The 24,516-nt window shown below is 30.7% G+C and overlaps 1 protein-coding gene across 2 annotated transcripts in view; it reads left to right on the forward strand.

Moving 5' to 3' along the window:
- The window catches only part of NCAM2 (neural cell adhesion molecule 2), a 407,496-nt gene that overhangs the window by 359,612 nt on the left and 23,368 nt on the right, over positions 1–24,516 (forward strand). The window contains exons 13-16 of one of the 2 annotated variants that reach the window (XM_039857416.1): positions 2,089–2,208; positions 5,300–5,421; positions 13,833–14,013; positions 20,557–23,777. In XM_039857416.1, the coding sequence (XP_039713350.1) occupies positions 2,089–2,208; positions 5,300–5,421; positions 13,833–14,013; positions 20,557–20,663 (530 nt within the window). In that variant the 3' untranslated portion in view covers positions 20,664–23,777. Of the gene's footprint in view, positions 1–2,088; positions 2,209–5,299; positions 5,422–13,832; positions 14,014–20,556; positions 23,778–24,516 lie in introns of those variants that run through there. The other variant, XM_039857415.1, reaches the window with a different exon arrangement.

Consider the following 24,516-nt stretch of genomic DNA (forward strand, 5'->3'; position numbering starts at 1 on the left):
CATTTTTATTATAAGCTCAGAAAAAAAAATATTTTTATAAAGCTGTAATATCTGAAGAACAGTAGGCTTAATTCATTTTGCTTTTAAATTCGTTATCTTAACTGACTATATTGATAAAATATGATGAATTTAAACTCTTGAATTCCTTGTTAGGCTTGAGCAGGAACTTTCTTAAGGATGGTAAGAGTCCAACTTCTTAGCATTCTAGCTGCCTAACTCAGTTTGATTGCCTCTCCCATTCCATAATCTGTATGAACAGATCCATCTATGCGCTAGCCTCTCCATTGTAGCTATATCCATTTTATTGTGCTGATATTATATATGTGTTGACTCTAGTTCACCAACAGACTGGGTTTGGGTTTCCTGAAAAACTCACAGGTCATTTGCCTGTCAGAAACAGTTGAATTCAAGACTTGGTTTTTCCTTTTATCCTTATAGCTTCTAATCAATTAGATTTCCCTGCCAATAAGTCTTTTCCCAGCTTCCCTCCCATAACTGTGGCACTATTGTTTTCATCTGAGGCTTTGACAAGGCAATGCACTCTCAAAAGCAAGTTCAGTTTTTCTTTCAAAATATGGAAACTGAGAAATGCAAATATAAATGTTGCCAATTAGAGATTTATCCTTTCTGCTGATTTTAGAACATTTGTACTGGATTAAATAAGATTGGGATGATATCTGGACTATATATTTTTACCATTACTCTTTATGTGGTATATTTGATAAAATATACCATATATATGTAAAAAAAATATGTAATGTTCATATATTTTAAATTCTGAATTTTAAACAAAGAAAACATCTCTACAGTGCATCCAGCCAATATTTTTTCTTTTCTGTACTCAAGTAATTCAATAATAATAAATAATTATAATAAAAATTTTATCTAAATTAATGCCAGGAAAATGAATATTGGAGAAAAGAATGGAACAAAAAGAAATATCGAAACAAATTCATTAAGTATATTTATACAGTGTACAATGAAAAATGTTATCTAGTGAATCTATATCATAATGTAATTAATTATCAGAAATATGCTAATGTTATTTTTGAATTTTATTGCACGTATACCATGGTTCATATAATACAATAGCCCTACAAATATGAGCCTGGTTACCTATAGTTTAATATTTTATTTTATGATTATGTCTTTTATAAATTGATCATTTGATTGGAGTTATTATGTAAACCAGACATAACTTCCTTTTTCTTGTTCATCAAGACATTCCACTAGTTCATTTTTGCTCTGTTTAGCAAAAGCAGTAAAGATAGAAACAACTTTGGAGTTTTCTTAGCTCCATCACAGGAATTTGTAAAGATATAATATTTTGAAATCTGCAATTGTATCTAAAATTCTCTGGAAAATTAAAGATGTTGGCGTGACCCAGGAGATGTTTCTATTAAGCTTTACATCCCTATGCAGTTTCAGATTGTTATATCTTCTTTGCGTCATGTTGAATCCAGGTTTGGTACAGTGTATAATTGAGAAGAAATTCAGAGATAAAACACAAAAGATGATAACCTTCAAAGTAGCATGGAAAATAATTTGATTTGATTTGAGATTATCAAATAAATGACCCACTTTTGCTGTATAGTCAATTTGGTGATACTCCATGGACATGATGAAACATCTTATACCAGAAGCCAGAGTTCTATATATTGAATTCCATTTCTCCATTCTATAGAAAATCTATTTAGAGTAGACACAATATTTGGGATGTAAACAGTAAAGACGTTATTTAAATTATTCTTATTTCTTAAATATGGAAAAGGTAAAAAAAAATATTTTCTGCTCTTTGGATATAACTATCACAAAAGAAACAATTTTCTTTTTTGGAAGTCACTGCATTGGTTTAGAAAGCTAAAACAGAGGCGAAGAAGTGGACAGTTTACAAATCATTCTTTTCTTATATGTATTTCTTAGCTTCTTCAGGTATTTCATGAAATGACTGACATGTTTTACTCAGCTTTGTAATAGATTGATTTGTTTACTTATTAAAATGTATTAATCATAGGCATGTGTGTGTGTGTGTGTGTGTGTGTGTGTGTGTATATATATATATATTTTTTTTTTCCCCCCTTCTTCTAGCAATGGTTGTTTTGAGCAACCTGGAACCAAACACGACTTATGAGATCAGAGTTGCAGCTGTGAATGGAAAAGGGCAAGGAGACTACAGTAAAATAGAAATCTTCCAGACGTTACCAGTTCGTAAGTACTTTGTCTCCCCATGGCTCTTCTCTTCACTTTCAACTTAAATGGGGTTTTAAAATTCAGGGAGATGTTTCAACACTTTGGGGAAGTGAATTGCTGAATATGGTGGCATCTCGGATTTATAAAAATAACTTTGCTCTAAGGTAAGGCAAAAAAGAAAAGGTACACTGCAGTATATACAGTAAAATAGCTCTCAGGAAATCATCCCAGTCGGAAGGTGTTCTATTTATTCATAGTCTGATTAATAGGATTGTAGCGCTCAGACTGTATTCTGTGAGAGAGAAGAGCGTCTGTGTAATGTGTCCGATATTCTATTCTTTCGATGAGGCATGACTCTTGCTTTTATCTCATAAATTATATAGGCCCTAAGTGTGAGAAAAATGCACCACTAAAATTCATTACAGTGGTGACTGCAGAAGTATAATCATTGTAGCCTTGTTCTCATTACTACCCTTTATTATAAGTCAATTGAGTTCATATGAAGTTTAGATAAATTTAAAAAGACATTTCTTTTATGTTGAATAAATTGTTTAAAACTGTGAGAAAAATGGTGTGATGAAACAAATGCTCTTATAATATTTATGCATAACCCTAGCTATTATATACATATATAGGACAGTCAAATTGGCCACATAAATTATCTTAGTCCAATTTATGACCAATTCTTCTCTGTTTGTCTGAAAATCTGCTAGATGTGTTCCCTTTCCTTCCTTTACAACGCCAGTGCCTTTTTTAGTTTCTTTTTAGTTTTTCACCTACGAGGACATCTTGATTAAAAAACCTACCTCTATTAAAATGAGTATAAAGTGACTTAACAAAAATTTAAAGAGAGCTATCCCTCCTCCTTTGATAATTCTCACACCACTACCCTGCACCTTCCCATTTCCGTAACACACCTTTGCCCACTTGCCATCCTCACATTATCTCCCTCAACTGCCACAGTGCTCTCTGTATCAGTAGGTCAAACTAAATATTGCATTCTGTCTTTATTTCCCTCCTTTTTATAATCTCCGGGATCATTGCTCATCAGCCTCCAATGAAAGCATCATCTCTTCCATAAGACCTTGGCTAAATTTTATTTTCTTCTTCACTTAGGTGTACTTAGCTTTATTCATTCACAAAACACCTCTGTAGGTGTTTCAACCATAAAACACCTGCTCTTGCCCTTTGCTTTCTTCTCTCTCCCTTTTAAATGGTAACACTTCTAATCTCTTAGTGTACTTTTGTTTAGTTGCAAACCTCTCTCTTAGACAATGAATGCTTTGAGAGTAGAGACAATGTTTATTTTTTGTTTTTTTTAATAATAAGTATGTATTTAACTGATTTCAGGATTCTCTTGATGTTTAAATGAGATAACATGCCAAGTACTTAATTTGTCATAACTATCCATTATTATGTTTTTATTATTACTTATATTATCACTTTTGCATAAACATTGTATTTTAATTGCTAATAGAAACCATTATTTTAATCAATTTCTGATACAATCTGCATTTATTCTGAACTTTATTTGCTTTTCAAAGGAAGTATCAATTGTAATGGAATCACAAATTAGGTATATTGTAAAGGTTAAATATAGGCATACATTTTTAAACTATATATTTTAAAACATTTGTTACTGAAAATAGTTTCTGCTTTATAATTATCTCAAAATATTATCTAAAATGGTCATTACAATATTATTAAATGAATTTATACTGTACAGTGTATAAATTCTAAAATCCATTTAGAAATGATACTAATCTACCTGAGAACTACATCCATTGTATAGTATTTAAATTTTCCATAATCTCTTATTAAATACTTTTAAGAAATTTTTCTACTGGTTTTTACAGAAGTCTTAATTCACTTATCAAAAATATGTTGCATATATGTCATATGTCATAATATCTATATGCCAATATAATTAGCTTTAATGAACAATCACTTTACAATTATTCTATCTGCTTTATTTCTATGTGGTTGTACCATGCAATACTACTTTATTATTTATTTGCATGCCAATAAACAACTATCAAATTTATTTAATGACCTACCTTTTCTCAAATAAACTATTCACTAGCTTAAGGTTATAAACACCATATTGAAAATAAAAATAACATGCTGAGAAAAGAAACAGGTTCTCCAGGTTTGGAAGCATGCAGTCCTATTCCCTCGATTCTGCCTAGTTTTTCTGTCTTATCAGTCTTCTGAGTAGACCAGATATTACAGGTTTCAGACTTGTAAACTACAATGTATCTCTACTAATTCCTTAATATTACCATATTCCTATTCATATCCATAGGGAATTGGAGGAAACAGAGGCAGAGGAGGCCAGTGCATGTGCAAGGGCATCCCATCTGTGACATACAGTAGAAAGCCCCCATTCCAAGCTGCCAGCCAGTTACAACATCCTTCACATAAAGAACTCTTACACTTTAGTGAGTCCCTGTTCCCATTTAGGACATTAAATGCATCTTTGTTATAAATCATCTCTATGTGAAGAATAGTAGTATCATAAGCAATATGTTTGACACTAAGAGAAAAAAATATATTGAAACACATCTATAGATTGAATACTACAAAATTTCTTTATTCAAAACTGCATTTAGTTTTTTTTAAAAAAATGCTCATTAAAGCAGATACCTAATTGCTAAACCATTATCATTCCTGGTAGGGATATATTTCATATAGGTTGATGCTTTCATATGGTAATATTAATAAATATATACAGAATGTTTACAAGCTAAATTTACATGAATAAAACAAATAGGAATGCTCACTGTTAATAAGAGAAATAACATTTTACACTTGTACAATGCGATACTATTCTCAGAACATTGGCACATCAGTCTAAACAGTGTTTTTGATCCTGAGGTTACACAATTTTGACATGATACTTCTAGATTTATGAATGTTGCTGTTTCTTGGAAAGGGGTAAGAGGGTCAAAGGTTATATCACAACAAAGGGCAAATAGCAAATGGTAAAGCCAGGATAATATCATATATTTTGATTATATGACAGTTTGTTTTCTTTTTAATTAAAACACAGTTTCTCTAAGTATCTAAGATGTGTGCAAATGTCAAGAATGTTCTGTTGTATATTTAGGTGAACCGAGTCCTCCATCCATACATGGGCAGCCAAGCAGTGGGAAAAGCTTTAAACTCAGTATCACCAAGCAGGATGATGGAGGGGCCCCAATTTTGGAATACATTGTGAAATATAGAAGTGTAAGTACCCCATTTGTTTTCATTTTGTATAAATTGTTTTCCAATTGCATTAAATTTGCATTGAGTTCATAGACATATCAGCAGTGAATGCATATTAAATAACACTGATAAAATGGTACTCATAGAAATTTAAATAATTTTCTATTGCTGAAATTTATTATAAATTATAAAATGCTTGCTTTTTTTTGGTAAAATCTAAAGATAAATCATCAAAATAATCCCATTGTTTTCATCTTGTGATTTCTACATGTTTCTTAGATGAGATGCCATTTTCCCTGGTTTTCTGTCCAGTTAGCAGAATAATTTCACCGCTTCTTCCAGTTGGCATTAGCAACTTTATTTGCATGCCGATATTTGCTAACTCTCTTATCAACTTTATTTATTGTAGGTAGAATTATTAGCAAATCACACCTTAAATAAATTACTTTAATCAGCATTAAGAGGGAATGGTCACATTGAACTTGAGGAAGTGGATTTTCTTCAGTTTTAATTAGCAGAGCTAATATGGGACTTTGCACAGCTAAGAGCTGCCTTGCAACTTTTAATATGTTCTCTGGGTGAAGGATGGCCACTGATTGCAGAGTGATGAAGAAAGTGGCCCACTGGACTTTGCCTCTTTGCCTCTAAATAAAAATGATGCCAAAGGACACTGAAAGTGATTTATCCTAACAACTTTGCCATAAGTACCACTGAGTTTGTGTCTACTGCGGAATATGTTAAAAATGAAAGATTTTAATTAAACTTGTAAGATTTATTTACTAATGCTTATGATTGTCTCCATAATACAGTATCAATTATGTATTCTATATATAATATATATACATTTATATCTACTATATATACTATATATATAACATATATAAACATTTACTAACAGTTTCCAAGTGTATTATATTTTAGCAAATGACACTTAAACAATTGTTTCTTAATAATATATAGATGAATTTTAAATCTTTCCCACCAATCCACAATTATCTAAATGAGCAGTCCCCAACCTTTTTAGCACCAGGGACCAATACTCCTATGAGGATCTAATGCCCTATGATCTGAGGTGGAGCTAAGGCAGTGATGCTAACACTGGGGAGCAACTGCAAATACAGATGAAACTCTGCTCACTTGCCTGCTGTTCACCTCCTGCTGTGTGGCCTGGTTTCTAACAAACCACAGATGGTACCAGTCAGTCCACGGCCCCGGGGGTTGGGGCCCTCTGGTCTAAATGATAATACTGCCACTTCTAAATTCAAACATCCAAGTTTTGAGGGGTAATACAAAGAGGAATGGTCTCTCTGTGAATCTAATAGTGTGCTAGTCAAGCTAGGTTTTTTGGTCATTCTTATTTGATCATCTGGAAACTCTTTGCAAGGGAAAGACTCTTCTTCTAAGGGAAATAAGCCTGAACTGAATTCATGAATTGCACTGTGAAAACAGATCTTCCCTCCCATGCCTATCATCTGAACCTAGATTTTATGGTTCAAAATAAAGGTAAATGATAAGAATTTATAGAGAACCCCAACAAAATCCCATGGTGAACACTGAAATGCAATGACTAGTTGTAAAAATATGTCTCATATATCTTTATGCCTAATTTCTACCTAAAACTATGTTGGACTTCTCTCTTCTAAAGAATTGATATTAGAAATAACACAGATCCTAAACTGAGTTAAACCAATCTTTGATCCATTGATGATAGCAACTATTTCTTATTTCCTATTTTATTTTTTCTTCATCTCTTTTTAGTGTTTTTTATTACTAAAATATGTATATTTTAGGAATGCTGTGACTTCTTTCAGCTATGTTTCTATTTCTAGTTATTCAAAAGTAAAGTTCAGAAACTAACAAGAACCTAACTACATACATCTTTCTCAAAATATTTAATACAAAATTCAAGAGATAACATTACAAATTCAATCAAAATAAGCTATTAATGTCATATTTGCAGAAAATAATCAATATTTTTACATAGATTTTACTCTTAAAATCAATGTAAACTGTGTACCTGTTAAGAGGTCCTTTGGGACTGCAGGTTATACAAAACGTGACTAGAGGGGCTTAAACCAAGAAGATTTTTTTCCTCACATTAAACACATGTATGTGTTAAGATAATCCAGGGCTAGAGAAACATCTTAGCAACATAGTCAGGCATCTAAATGGTTTTTCTTTATATTCTTTCATTCTCAGCATGTTAGCTTTTGTCTTCATCTAGAATATCTTGTATTCCTAAGATCCACAATCAGAATGTGAAGAGAATGGAAAGAAAAGGGACATTAGCCTGTTTAAGCTGAATTTGCGTCTTTTTTTTTTTTTTTTTTTCAGCAGTATGGTACAGGTTTTCTAAAAACCTCACCTAGCAGAATTAAATTATGTCTCATTAGATAGAATTATGTCTCATGACCACCCCTAAATGAAAGGTACTTATACTTGGGAGTTGGGTCAGCCTAACAGCGCAGTCTGCCACAATTCTTAATGGAATTATCTTTATTATCTTAATGACTGTCTTAGTCACTAGGGCTGCCATAACAAAATGCCATAGGCTTAGTGGCTTAAACAATAGAAATCTATTTTCTCACAGTACTGGAGAATGAAATTCCAAGGTCAAACTGCCAGCAGATTTGGCTTATCATAAAGAAAATGATCAGTTTTCAAGGGAAGCTATAATTGACTGATAATCAATTACTATGTCACCATTCTCAGAGCTATGAGCATTTTAACGGGGGACACTGTTTTAATAGTAGAATTTTATGCTACTATTGCCAAATTTGTAAAAGTAATTTCTTACCACCCTTTGTACTGAAAAGAAATCATTTCTCATTCTGGTAGACTTAAAAAATACTTTTATAATTAATCAAACATAAAGTGATATTTTTTCACATTTTAACAGGCAAACTAAATCTTACACAATTTTGGTGACTTGGTAGTGATGAAGAATAGATACCAGAATGTAAAACTGGTAGTCTAAACACAGTTTTGCAGCAGTAAGAGCTCAAGTCTGCCTATGGACGTAACATCGACCCCTCAGCTACTCTCTCATTTCATCTCAAATGCCTAGCTCCTGTGCCTACAAATGTAGGCATTCTGATTCACTTTATCTTTACCATATCATTGAATGATATGCCTTCTACTCCAGTACACTAAAATAAACTCCATATCACTGTTCTTTTTTTTTTTTATTTTCTCTCCTTTCTCCACCTCCTCCATCCTGCAAACATCAAGCTTTGCAGGTCTAATTGGAAATTCTGTGGTTCAATATAAAGTTATATTAATAGGTCAAACAGTTCCTGGCCTTGGGAAAAACAAATTTTTCCATGTTTTTTGTTGTTTTTGTTGTTGTTGTCAACATTTTATTTATTCACATTTAAAAACTTTCATGTTTAGGAAGATCTGGTAGCTAAATATTTATAGTAGCATTTGCCTTGATATTTACACTTAAGTTAAAATAATAACTACTGTTTCAAAAAGATTCTTAGTCATCTGTTCCCTTTGTGTGATTCCAAGCCACTTTCAGGCATTAGTTTCTCAAACTGCCTGAAATCCACAGTAGTATAAAGTACGACTGAATAATGTGGAAAAGTTATTTAGCCATATTCAATATATTTTTAATTTGATAATAATCCATGGAGGGGGATGGGAAGCAGAAAGGAAAACACCCTGAAGATTTTCAAGATTTTCACGATTTTCACTTGCTTGCTTCTTTGACATTACCTCTTAACATCCCTATGCATAGGATGGTATGTTTTATAATCCAGGAACAGCAAAATTGAGAAACTATATTCCTTGTAGGAAGGTTGATTTCCAGCACAGACACTGAATTTACCTATTTAAACCTTCATTTCCCTGGAAAAAGAGAAGACTAATCCTGTACTAATATGGAGAAAGTGTAACTTCCCATAGATTATCAACCTTGAAAAACAAATTATTCTGTTATCCTGCAATAGATAGAGCACACAACTTTTTCTAGTCCCCATTAAGAAGAAAGAGTTTGATAGGACAGAACTATAGTATTAAAGGCAGAATTAGATGTCTCTCTGGACCCTTTGTGAAAATTAACGTCTCTAGCAATAAATCAGTAAGAATAAATCATGTATTTGGAGAATAAAGACAGTTTACTAATATCAGAATGTGTATGGAAAAATAAATTATTCTATGTATGAGATATTTTATATTTGCTTTGTGTATAGTGTCCATATAACTATATAATTTAGTAAGTGTTTTTTTACATACTTCCATGAGTTTTTCACTGTTTTCTTTTCTAATTTGGTGATAGCTATGGGATCATAACAATCACTTACTGTTGACACATTAAATAAGTTTCCAGAGCAAAGAAGGGCTAAACAAAAATTAGTAGCTTAAAATCAGTTGTAAATAAAGTACTCTAGGGACTAGCAACAGTGCTCTAGCTTATGATTTTTTCTTAATTGACCTTCTTACACTATGTAGAGGTTGTATTCAATGGCCATGGGATAAAAAAAAAAGGATAATTTTGAAAAGAATATTAAAATAATGAATAAGTAAAATTAAGTTTTTGTTGTTAAAAGAACTTATTTTCTAGATAATTATGTTTAGGTGTATACATTGAAATTTGTTTAAAACCATCAATTTAAGTTTTGAAATATTTTTAAACACCAAATAGCTATAAAAACATTAGAGTCCTAAGCTATTTGGAAATTTTTCTTTGCTTCTCTTGAAGATGAGTTTTATTCAACCTTGTATCAATACTATCAAATAGACTATTTGTTCTCTGAATGAATAAATGCAATGAATCAATGAATAAGTTAGTCTGTGTTGTGTAATTATAAATATTCCTGTAACTAGATTAATAAACACAAGAAATAATGAATACAAAGGAACAAAAACTTGTACTGTGTAAATTTTTATGGCTTATGAGAACACAGAAGATTATAAATTGGAACATTAGATTTTTTCCCTAAAGAAGTATGTGGATGATGGAGATTAAGAAGGACCCGGTTTACAAATTTTACATGGAACACAGGCAATTCGAATTGGTTATAATAGGAAAAACAGATTTGAATTTTATACTCTACTAAAAACTTAAACCTTTCATCTTTCCAAATCACGATGGAAGATTTGTGTGTGTGTATCTACATTATACAGATTGCTAAATCATTTTTCTCCCATTCAGAGTAGCAAACAGAGCTTTAGAGAATTCTGGAGCCTTCTGTGAAGTCATACATGCTACTAAGAAATCCAGGAACCAGGAACTGTCTTACATAGAAACATAAATTCATAAATCATAATACAGGGGATTCACAAGAACCTTAATGTTCATCTAGTTGTATGAGCTTGTCTCCTCTATCATTCTCTCTTTTAATAATATTCACTTTTTGTTTAAAATGATGTTGACAGTATATTTCACAAAGCTTTGAAAGGGAAGTTAGTGGATTACTTATTTCTTATTGAGAATATCAACAGTCAAGGAGCCCTTTATACATAAAAAATATCAAGACCCCCTCCATTTTTCCTCTACTTTCTCTCTATCCAAATTACAACACTTTTTTTTTTTTTTTTTTTTTTAACCTATACACTGATATTATGTTTTTGGAAAAAACTATTGAGTGCCCTTGACTGTCATATGGCCCTGCTATCTATTTTCTGACAAAAAAGATTGCTTAAGATAAACTACATCAAAGCAAAATGACCATTTTTCTTTCAGTAGCTGCCCTTCAACATTTAATTGGCTTATTAATAATAGCCCTATTCAGCAAATCATCTCATTAAGATACCTAGGGGAACATTTTTGCAACTAGATTATCTTAAATCATTCCCTAGGCATTTAAATTCTGTGAATTAGGCACTCTTCAAATGCATAATTGAGATTTTGATGCCTAGGGGAGTATTTGGGAACACCCACTTTAATTTTTTTCTATTCCCTGGGAATAGCAATTAGGGGATTAAAAAGCCTCCTTGTCTAATGTTAAATGGAAAATGAAATTGATTTAAATTGGGGAAAATATCAGAACTCCCTTTGATTTTTTATGATATCACTCCAACTATCTAAAATGATGGAGGGGCTTTTCATTTATCATGCTAAGAGCTTCAACAATTAAGAGTTAAATGATTGCTATTTCAGAAGAGACTGTCTGCATGTCTTGTGCTTATCAGGAAGTTTAACCTCAAATGCTCAGTTCTCAGAAATAGTATTTTTGGAAGATTATCCGAAGGACATGGAGACTATCTTTTCCTCTGAAGAATAAATTGTATCCTGGGGTAATCCAGATCTCAGGTGTTGGCTTATTTTCTGGCTCTTTCACCCCCATCTCCGCTCAGATCCAAAGCAAAACTCAATTCTGGATTTCCACAAAAATAGTTACTGTCACCAATAACTATAGTTACATAGAATTTATTGAATTATTGGAGTGAGAGGGAGGCTACAGGGACAACTCTACTGTTTTGTGTAGCCCCCGTCTTATCTAGCCCTTCAGTCTCCTTACCTCCTCCATTTTGTCCATATGTGTACACATATGTAACATATCCAATATTTATGTTATGTGTATTTTACTGTGTCTATATACACATGTCTATATATACACATATGTATATGTATCATATATCATATCATATATCTTATCTAAATTTACTTTTGAATGGAGTTTTTTTAAGCTTTTTTTTTTTTTTGGTCAATATCTATGAAATGTTTTTACATTTACTTAAAACAATAAACCTGCAGTATCCGTTTTTACATCTCCCAGTGGTTGTGCATCTTTCTGAGATTTTCAATCATTGTGCTTATTTTTGGTTCTAAACTTCTGTGCAAGAATCACACCTTCTTTTCATTTACTAGATTAGGACGAATGAAAAGTAAAATGGCACTGGAGTTTATTATTCCAGTAAGCATGACATCACTTTCCCTGAGCAAACCTTCCTGGCCCTTGTACTCATTGGGTTTCCCTGTTACACACACCCCAAGCACACTCTGGTTTTTTAAAGCATTCGTGTTTTTCATCTGTGCTGGTTTGTAAACTCCAAGATGAGGGTATTGCACAAATCTTATTTACTGTTGTATTCATAGTTATATAATAGCCTCACTACCCTATAAGGTCTGAATGAATAATTGATGAAGAAACTGACGAAGAAAGGGAGTGTTAGAAAAATGGTAACTGTTTGGTACAGCTGCCCTAAGCATTTCAAAAGTACATCTAGTTTCCTTTCTTAACTTTACTAGTCATTTAATGACTTAGACAAGTCACAAGCTCTCTGGCCCAAATGTTCTGTTTTCCAATAGCTTTTTCAGCCTTAAATTCTGGACAACAGTCTAGACTAATAAATTAATATACTTGTAAGTTTCAAAAAAAAAGCAAGGGAAATTCCTCTTGTTTATATAACTTTAACTACATGTGCAAAACCATGGCTTCATTAGAAGTGCTAATATCTTCAGTTTTAGATGAAATAACAAACCTGTCCAAACAGGTTTTTTTTTTTTGTTTTTTGTTTTTTTTGTAATACAAGTTTTATGTAATCAAAAATAATTAAATAGGAAGAGAGAATAATATCATGGTATCAAAGCTATAATGTCTTCTTGTCTCCTTCTTAAGGAAACTTTGTAGTACCATCAGTTTAATGCAATAATGAATTTAACCTCTAGAATTTGATTTTAGAAAATAAATGGAGAAAACTTTATTATTGTTATTCTTTATTTATAGTAAAAAAATTGCAAAATAGTGGCTCAACAAAGTAATATTGGGCTGAGCTCTGAGGTTAAAAAAATATCAGTTTGTCTGTCTGTCTATTTATCTATCATCTATCTATCTATCTATCTATCTATCATCTATCTATCTATCTATCTCTCTATCTATCTATCTATCATCTATCTATCAATCATCTATCTCTAAGACTAGGCTACAATTTGTTTATAATTACACCTCTGGGAAATTGAGCTTTGAAATTGTAGTGAAATAATATCATCATAATAGAAAATGCTAGTGGTAATTTAAATCTATAAAAAATATCCAAACTTTATTTGCAAGACACTTTATCCCTGCCCAAACCTTAAACAATAGTACTTGACAATTATTTTAATGGATATTTAGGCTTTTTCTATATATCATATTCCATTTTTACTGTTCACATAATTATTAATAATCAACAAAGTGGCCAAACAACAAATTTATATATGTTAAATTTTTAAAAAATATTAACAAAGGTGAATTATCAAGCACTGAATCATCAGAGATTAATTATAAAATAATCATTCTCTGACTAATATAAAAATATTACATTTTTTATAGAAGAGTCTTAGAAATGACTTCATTGACATAGCAACTTCATCTATCCCTGTGGATGAAAAAATCCTTTTTCAATATTAATAAAACCACCTATTCCATCTCAAAATAATTTTTTTAATCACAACTTTAGTGAATGGATTGTCACAAAATGTATATTTTTTATTGCCTTTACAGAAAGATAAAGAAGACCAGTGGCTAGAGAAAAAAGTGCAGGGAAATAAAGACCACATTATTTTGGAGCATTTACAATGGACAATGGGGTACGAAGTTCAAATTACAGCTGCCAACAGATTGGGATATTCAGAACCAACAGTCTATGAGTTTAGCATGCCACCAAAGCCCAACATTATTAAAGGTAAGCAAAACTATACACTTCCTGAGGCTGAAAATGAACATGATATCATCTTTATAATCTCTCTGGATTGTTTTTTGATATTCAAGATAAAATTTTATAGAAAGAAGTGTAAATTCTAGGTTCTAATCATGATTGTTGTGACATGTCTTACTGAAATCTCAGTCTTCCTTGCCATGGTGAATAACTTTAGTGATTAAAGTGATGGGGAGAAAGGATGGACAGAGGGCAAGGATGGAAGTTAAGAGTGACTGTTGAATATCAACATGAAAAACTTCTGTTGAGACCAGAAACTTTTCAGAGAAGACAACTTCTCTGACAAAGATGTGGAGTTGATCCGCAATTTCTGGGAAAATGTGGCCAAAAATAATGAGGAGCCCATCTATGCCTGACTAAGCAAGTTGATTTTGGAAACATAAAATCAATGACACAGTGACGCAGAAACAGCCACAGACACAGTCCTAGAAAGAACTGTAACTAGAGTTTTAAGGAGACTCACAATGTTGCAGGACACTCTGAATCAGTGTTCACAGCACACTGGTAGGTTCTACCCTTGATAGGTAACAGCGTTTATGTCATTTTATGTTAATGCTATTATTAAGTCCACAATAAGGATATAAAAATATTTTTCAGGTACATGCTACAGAGGTAAAGATGCAAGAATTTATTTTGAATCACAGTTATATTTAGCTGTTAGTGAGTTGTCATACTGGACATATTTTAACATTTATTGTCCATTTAAATATCATACTTAGTATTTGATGATAATTTTTATATATATGTATAAACATATATACTCTTGATATATATAGAGAGAGAGAGAGAAATGAGAGCTACATATTCATAAGCATGGCTTAAGTCATATTATATAGTAGAGTATTGATATTGTTATATAACACTTTTGAAACTAGAAAAAATAAAATTTGGTAGTTTAGTCATGCTATTTAACCTTCTTGTAATTTCAAATAGATATTAATCTCATTATGATTTTGTTATATTGTACATCAGTTTTGTAAAATTGAAAGCAGCTTTACACAATTAATCTTTCTATTAAAAAGTAATTACAGTATAAAATCATACTGGTTATATGACAAAAGTAATTGCTATTATGGCTGTTTATTGCTAATATTAATTATTAAGTGCTTCCAATTATAATTTGAAATAGAAAGGAGCATCTAGAAATAACATGGATATCCTATATTGTAGTGGCATTTTTAAAAATGTACAAAACAGTTCTGCTTTTATTACTTCATTTTACTCTTAGAGTTGAACAACAAAGAGTTATCCTCATTTTACAGATATGATTTTGAGAGTGTAAATGATATGTCCAAGGTCAGAGCTACTTTAAGTCACATGATGAACCTAATCCCCTTACAAGATGGTAAATAAGAATGGTTGAATGTACTATCAAGTTCATTGCCCCTATGAGTTTGAAACATCAATAACTGCCTCTAAAATTATAATGTATTATGTTTATAGTAATTATCCTCTGTGCAGACATCAAGAACATGATATAAATGTGATTCTTAATCTGAGTCAGGATCTTCAAAGGAGGATTATAACAGTGTACTTCATCTTTCTAAATCTTTAAGTTAGCTCCTATATTTGGAAGAAATAATTATTTAATATCAGGATAAAATTTAGTTTTATGAAGAAGGCAACATTTTAATAACATTTCATAGATAAAACACAAACTGTAAAAAAAAAATAGATTTCAGGCAGGTTAGTTTGTTATACTCCCAGAGCCCCTATATTTATAAGAAATTGTTAATGAAACCAACAAGTATAGACAAAAAGGTAAATAAATGTAAAATAATATATATAAAGACACAAAAATAGTGAAAGTATTCTATAATGCATTTAACTATAAAATCATTTTTGTTTGTTTGTTTCAATTTTGGAAAGTGAGCTCGTGGGCAGAACCAACAAGGAAAATGGACAGAATTCTGGTTTATAGTTTCAGTTTTGCTCTTGTCACTTAATTTCTCTTGATATGCATTTTCTCATCTCTAAGCTAGTTTCTTCTGATTTTGCAATGTTAAGATTTATTCATTTACTTATTCCAGTTATTTATTGAGGTCTTGCTGTATGACAAGTAGTGAGATGAGTATAGGAAATATCTGTGAAAAATGCAGAACTGGCCTCTCCCTTCAAGGACTTTACCATCTAGTAGGGGAGATAGGCTTTAAATAAGAGTTAGAATAGCCACCAAATAATTAAAACTAAGAGATGTGCTGGTGCAGTATGCTGCCATGAGGGGGGTTGGCAAGGGTACCTAACCTATATTGGTAAGTTGGGGGTTAGGAAAATCTTCCCTTAGAAGGTGATTTTCCAAAAGAAACTTGTAGGGAACAACCCTTCCATGTAAAGTGTATTATATGGAAGAAATCTCTGAGAGGAGGAAGAAATTGATCTGCTTTAGAAACTAGAAAGAGCATGTCTAGAAGAGAGCCTGGAGGTACGTGAACAAAGATAAGGATAGAGAGAGACCTGCAACCCAGACAATCCAAGGTCTTTTAAAAACCATGTAAATAATTTTAAAACAAATCCTAAAACCAGTAAGAACTCATCTGAAGCAGGGAAGTTATATTAATAGATAGACATTATAGACAGATTACTCTTACTCGTCTGGGTACAAGCAAGACATGGGTAAATAGAAATGCTTGCAAAAAAGTAAGAGCAGTAGGAAAAGAAAACAATGAACAAATTCCAGGCCCATTGTAGATGTAGACTCAACTGCTTGTGTAACAGATTGGATTCAGTAGATATCGATGACTTTTGAGTGTCTTGCTTGAACAACTGAACACATTGTTGACAACATTTCTCAGAGTAAAGAATTTTGGATTTGGAGAATGAAGAATAACATACGATCAGTCTGGTATCTATTAAGTTTGGAAAGTCAAACAGTAGTTAGATATGTGTGTATGGTGATGAAAAATCCATGTTTTGGAAACATATTACGACGTCGTCAGCTTACCAGTGAATGATATTTGAAGCCTGGGTGAGGGTAAAACCATACAATGGCCAATGCCTGAGTTCTTTGAAAAGGAGTTGATATCTGTAGTACTGATTTGTTTCCCCTGGTACCTAGGAGGGTGACTGGCACAGCATAGAAGTTCAAGGAGCGCTTCTTGAGTTTACTGAATGCAGAGGGTTAAGAACTGTGTACTAAGAAACCATAATATTATACAGGAAGAGGAAATCAACTCCCCCTTCAATACTGGAGACTAAGATGTAGAGTTCCTGGAAAATCAAGAGACTCTAGTATCTTGGAAGTTAAGAGAGAGTCATGTCTTAAGAAGAAAAAGTTTAAGTTGCATTTGACACTTCAAATGCTAAGAGGTCAATGGAACTTAATCAAAAGAGTTTGTGAAGTGTCCTTATTACATCCAGTTTTACTGAAGTGGTTGGGAGAGAAATGAAGGAGGAATGGGCTCAGGATTGTATGTGAGGTTAGGAGGTTTAGTCTCCATGTTTATTTAATGCTTTCATAGCTTCGCTATGAAGGTGAGCAGAGAAAAAAAATAGTGTTATAAGGACTTTTATGATGAAAAAGGTTACAGTGTGTTTTACTGCAGATGCAACAGCCAAAGCAGTCAGGGGAAATCAGACATACAGATATACAGACAAAGCTATCTGAGAAGATAGAAGGTAGAATTCATCTCCTCTAAACTGTGCAGTTGATACAAAGCCAGAGTAGCTTACTGGAAATCATGAGGTGGGGGGGTGGGGGTGGGGGGACGGAGGATGAGATACTTATTTTATCTATAGAAATAATACAAACTAATGTCTAATTTGCTGTGATTGAATCCACTGACTGCTAAGGTCTTATGGAAAGCCACATTAAAGACAAGCCCTTATAGTTCAAAAACTGTAGATTTCACTCTAAAAGATTTCTTGGGGCAACTTTAAAGGCTGTTATGGATGATGTGAATTTGGGAGCCTTTAAACACGCAATATTCTGTGGAATTAAAATTATGTATTTGCAAAATAAGAAAAAACTATATATGCTTTTATCATACTCATAGTTATATAGTTTCTTATTTCATTTTTAAATAAATATGATCAATACAAACTCATACCTGAAATGTTATCTATAATAAACTAGCAGATATTGTCTTTTTTATTTAATTTGAGAATATACAGAGTTTAAAGTTAATTGAGTATTTTTTTTCTGTTTCTTTTTTGTTTTATTTTATTTGTATAACATGCATTGTAGACTATGCAAATAAAGTTTATGGACTTTTTAGTTAAAAACCCCATTACTTGTGTGCATTCAACTATAGTTAATTTTTTTGTAAACAATAGACTAAATCTAGAGTACATTTATTTTTTTGGAGTAAAGAACTATTTTTTAAAACATGCTCACCTTATTTTCATATATTCTAATGATAATAATGGCTTTTCTGTATATGTATCTCAGTGTATACTACATTTCTACCCAATATATGATGCTGATTAAAAATGTATTTAGGGATTAATACTTTCTCATTCTCACTAAAGATGTGTTTATGATTTACATAGAAATAGTGTTCAAATTTATAATATGTTCCCTTTAGGAATATTCAAGCAGCATAATTCAATCTCATTTTAACTTAAAAACAATAATAATATTGGATAGTTATGACAAATTAATTCCTATAAATGATTATAAAACTATCAGTGGAACTAGAGCCTGGTAAAATGGCATTTATTGATTTGTTCTATAATTTTAAATGATTAAAAATACTACTAACTTGATAGATTGCATATACTCTAATGTTTTAAAAAGTCCTTGGAAATAAATTTATTTTGGAAAACACTTTCCACCATTTCTTTTGACTTACAACATTTTAAAAATCGTTTTAACAAAAGAAACACCTTAGTATCTTTTATTAATTGCTTACTTTATCATCTCTTGCTACTATAAATTGAAGACATGTCTAATTTTATCATTGACTTTCAATATAATTTGGTGACAAATAATTCCATCATACATTCTTAACATCCACTGGTAAAATAATTCTATCTTGTGAAATCAAGCATGTAAGATCCATCCATGAGAGTTCTTCAAATTCAACAAGCTAACAAAGACATGATATAAATCACTACAAATAATAAATTGCTAATATTTTTTCAGTTAACTTGTATTTTTCTGGGATTTTTAATTATATTTCCAATAAAATATGATGTAAAATTATTTTGATGACATTCACTCTAGTTCCAAGCAACAATAGTATACCCTTTCATCTCTGAATAACACAGCATGAACAGAAAACAACATTCCAGTGCATGGCTAATACTAAAATGTTTTCTTAATGTTAAATTTATGATCTTTTTTAGAATATAAATTAGAGAAATTCTAAAACTTTTGAAATTGAAATTCAGTTATTTGTGGAAAACTTCATTTTACTGTATAGGAAATCTCAGTCAAATCTAAATATAAATACTACATGCAAAACATTTCTTTGGTTTAGCATATAATGAAAAACTTAATCTATAAATTATTTTTATGATCTTTGGTTCTCAAAATTATTTTTAATGAGGTGAAATGACATAAGCCTAAAGTTTGCCTTTGGTCAGTTGAATCAATGTTCCTTACTTCTATTCTTATTGTAAATTTGTATTGTGTGAATATGTAATTTTCCCATATATCTTGGTAGTTTATTCACTATTAAAAATATGACCACTTTTATTAAGTATTTTTTCTAAGAAATTAAAAAAAACTCATAAACATTGCAGAATAGGATGAGCTCATATTTAAAATAGCAGTTTGAATTTACCAATAGCACAGTGAAATGACTGGTGACTCTTCTCCGATAAGTTGTATATTCATTATAGAATAATTAAGTATGCTAAGTGAAATAAGTCAGCCAAAGAAAGAAAAATACCATATGATCTCACTTATAGGTGGAATCTAAAGAACAAAACAAACAAACAAAACAGAAACAGACTCATAGATACAGAGAAAAAACTGATGGATGCCAAATGGGAGAGGTTTGGTGGGTGGGTGAAAAAGGTGGAGAGATTAAGAAGTAGAAATTGGTAGTTACAAAATAGTTCCAGAGATGTAAAGTACAGCACAGAGAATATAGTCAATAATATTGTGATAACTCTGTATAGTGCCAGGTGGATACAAGACTAATCAGAGGGATCACTTTGTAAATTATATAAATCTCTAACCACTATGTCATATACCTGAAACTAATATAAAATAATATTGACTGTCAACTGTAATTGAAAAAAAATGGTGTTCACATTTGAACAATCAATGATAGAACCAATATCTAAGTTATATGAAATAAATATTATTAATATTGAGCCTCAGCTGTGTTTTTGATATGTGGCAATTATTTAGAAATGATTTATAAAAGATTTTTGCCATTCTTAGTCTTGTGTCAGAATAATTGGTAGTGGCTTTGTGTAAATCTTGCATTAATTATTTTCTCTTTTTTTCTTTCCTACTGTCACTTTTTTTCTTTTCCTTTATTCTCATGTTTTTAACTGCTCTTTTTTCCTTAATTATTTTATCCTTATTCTATTTTCAAAACAATTTTCATTATGCAGATAAATGCTGTGAAGCGAATAAAGGTGAAAATGGAAGCCAGTCATGGCAGCTGAATGCTGCTGGGTTTTCTTTTATGATAGCCATAAGTTTGTCTTGCATGTTTTAATGTTATTGTTGTATCATAAGATGTTTCCTTTTATGCCCTGCAAATTTATAAAACTAATCTAAAATTATATTAAAAGATTTTCTAAGACCCAACTAATCATGCATGTATTCACTCATAAACAATTAGCCTGTTTTCCCTTCCCCAAACTGTCAACCTATAAAGTACATAATTTGTCAGAAAAATCACGGAAAGAAATCGAATCAGTTTTTTTTCTTTCAAGTACCAGTTCACTGCATAACTTGCTTCATTCTAAAATTTCCTTTAATTTCTAAAGTTGACCTTGTTCAATATCACGTCACTTTACTTGTAACTTAAGCATTGTTACATCTAATCTTCTTTCATTTGATTATTTTGCAAATATAATTCAATATCCATGACCATACATTGTATAATTAGTAATTTTATTATGTAGAATTGTGGATCTATTATATTGGTTTTAATTGTTATTATTTTAAATGTAAGTTTCCAACTTAAAGAATATTTATAATATTTCATGGTGTTTACTATTTATATAAAAAAATAGACCTGATAACTTTTATTATATTATATAATATATCATATAATGTACCCCTATTGTGGCTGCCTGTTTTCCTTTTATTGATCTTAAATTTCATAAGGAATAAAAGTGAAACAGTTTCTTCTTTTAAATTAGAACATTAATGAAAAAAATATCCAGCCTTTTATTTTTTTAAGTTCAATTGCCCCACAGTAAATGATACATTTAATTTGAATGTATTTAAAAAGTTGCACTCCGTTCACTGGACTTGGATTGTGTTTTGAATTCATGTCCAATATTGATGTTCTAATGACTATATACTAATTTATTACATTTTCCTGGATACCTAAGTGTCAATTACTTTGCAAGGATCAGAGAGAAGTAAGTATTATAGCTACTACTTTCAAGAAGATAAAATAAAGATGAGAAGAAGTTGTTACTGGATTCCAGCTTTTAAAGGGAGCTGGGTTTGAGGGAGTAGCATGAGTAATGATTTTCGTTTTATTATTTTCATTCATCGTAAAATGAGAAAATGGCACTTTGTGTTTTCACTCGCAACTACATCCTAGCAAGTGATTCTCTCTACTATTCAGGACAATTTGGAAACAACCAGATTTACACCTAATCCCAAGAGTGACCATACCTTACATGGTAAAATCAAATTATCAGATCTAGGCTTTGAGGTTCATTCATCAAAAACTATTTTCTTGCATGAAAGTTTTCTCTGTTTCTCTAAAGAATATCTACCATATTCTATCATGTAAGATCTAAGGCTCGACTTGCCTTTAGGAGTGTGTTTAAATTATCTTTTCCAAACTCTTTGCCTTTTGCTGCTGTCCTCCTTTGTTCTGAAATAGCAACAGACCTGTACAATGCAGAAGTGATTAAGCACACTTCTGTTCCCCTCCTTTCTTCCCGATTGAGACAAAGGGATTTGCGTTATGGGTCTCTGATCTATTTATCAGTAATGTTTCAAAAATCACCACAGCCAATTTTTTGTTTATTAAAGAATTAATTATAATTGTATATTTCATGATGTCTGAGTTTGGACAAGATATGTAGATATGTTGATTACTAGTATGTAGTAAGTTTTGGGAAAATAGGAGTTCCAATAACACTCCAGGAACAATTTTTTTCATTCATTATAACCACTGGATCTTTCTAATAAATTATAAATATTTCCACAAGAATGTCATGTAGAAATTACTTTGACTTAGTATATGATGACAAAAAAACTTTTATGGAGAACATGGAATATGTCTTTAGTAAACTAACAGTTTATTATTTTTTTGAAATTTTATATTCTATAATTTAAGATCACCAACAGTGATATGAAGAACACTCAAAGTCAAATATACATGACACCTAGACTGACATGATAACAGTTCAGAAAAGAACTTAAAATTAAAATTCTATCTTAGCAGAATTATTTCCATTTTAATGAGTCGTTCATTTAACATCTAAGTATAATCAAGTTGTTAATCCTGAAACTAATAAGCAATCTATCATTTGGCCAAATTTTATTCTTAGTTGAATAGTTATTTTACAGCTCTGAGATATGCATAAATTCTTTAAAAATATTCTCAGACATCTTAAAATAATGGGCTCTGTGCTTTGCCTTACTTTAATAAGAAATTAAAAAGCACAAAACTAAACAATACAGCTATCACATTTCAATAAATGAGACTTTAGAGATTGTAAAAAAAATTAATAATATGTTTCTGAATTATCTTTTTTTCTATCTGAGCTTTACTTTTGTTGTTCGCATCCATAAAATCTGACAGTAATTTTTGTCTAATCAATATATGTGTATAGGTCTAAATAAATGCGATTATTGATAAGAAGACTTAAAATTTAACTTATTTTAAATAGTATTATCCAATGATTTTTTCATCCAGTGGATTTTTAAATAAAAAACTGTGTCTGAAAATATATAAATATGAATTTGTGTGTAAGGTGAGTTTTGTGTTAATCATTATTATATATAATCAGAAATATGTGCCTATATCTATTGATGTGTATTTTATAACTTTAAATGTTAAATCATTTCAAAAGTTTTTGACTATATTATACCAGTTACAAAGCTAGGCTGCTTATTCATGATTGCTGTTATCTGCATGTGGAATATCAGGATAAATTTTTTATATAAACCTCGATATATCCTTTTACTCTTCCCTACTCTTTCCAAGTTTTTTTTTTTTCCCCCTCCATTTATCATTTGGTTTTACTGGTCTCGCTACCCAAATCCAAACTCAATATTTGTTTTTCAGATAATGATAAGGTCCACCAGTACCATGTTTCATATATGTCCAGAAGATAGCAGTAAATTTTTCTTTCCTATGACACTTTTTCTTACATAGGATAATCTTAGGAAAATTGCTGTTTTTGATCCTCTCCTAATACTATTATTCACTGAGAATAAGTAATTTTTTAAACTCTAGAATTATATTCTTTTCAAAAACATTATGCAAGTGCACATATATGCATTCATATTGCTAGACATAGACAAGATTGAAATTTTTAATGGCTTTATTTTTCTTAATGTCTCATCTTTTTCTTAACCTAAAGTATCTCAATTGTTTAAAATTAATAAATGTATAAATATCAGAATTTAAACATTGGACTTACATTATATATATATATACATATATATATATATATATATATATGACCTCAGTTATATATGTAAAACATGTACTTATACAAATAATTTCATTGCAAATAATTTTGACATTTTATGTATCCAGCAGTTCTTTTAAAATTAATAATTATAATGACAAGTATGCATAGTAGTTCATAGGTTATACAATTTTGGTCAATTTGGAAACCATTATAATTTAATTCAAATACTTTCTATATAAGAATGTTCATTTATTATATTTAATTTAAATTAAAACTAAAATAAGCAAAATATCACAGTAGTTCTCACTCTGGACGGCTGGGTTTATGATTATTCATTTATATTCAACAAAATGTAGTGTACATGAGAGAATTAAATCATGTACTTTTGGATCTCATTGAACTGTCAGATATGTGAAAATTTTTTCTGTTTATTAATATGGTATACCTACACTAAAATTTAAAATTACAGATGATTTTAGTGATTCAAGATGGATTTTTATATCACTAATACAATGTTTTGGTCTTGCTTTCAAGAAAAGTTAGTTGATATTAGATACAATGTTTATAGTAGTTAATTAATAAATATCCATAGTCATGTAAAATTATCTGAAAACTTCAACCTCTGGTTTTGGTTATATTAGTAGCATTAAGAACTTAATGATCTATTATGATAATAATTAAATTAAATATTATCATCTGTAATTTTCTTTAGCTACATATTATGATTTCACTTAA

This window comes from Pteropus medius, unplaced genomic scaffold, assembly GCF_902729225.1.
Source record: "Pteropus medius unplaced genomic scaffold, Ma_sr-lr_union100, whole genome shotgun sequence".
Classification (NCBI taxonomy): Eukaryota; Metazoa; Chordata; class Mammalia; order Chiroptera; family Pteropodidae; genus Pteropus; species Pteropus medius.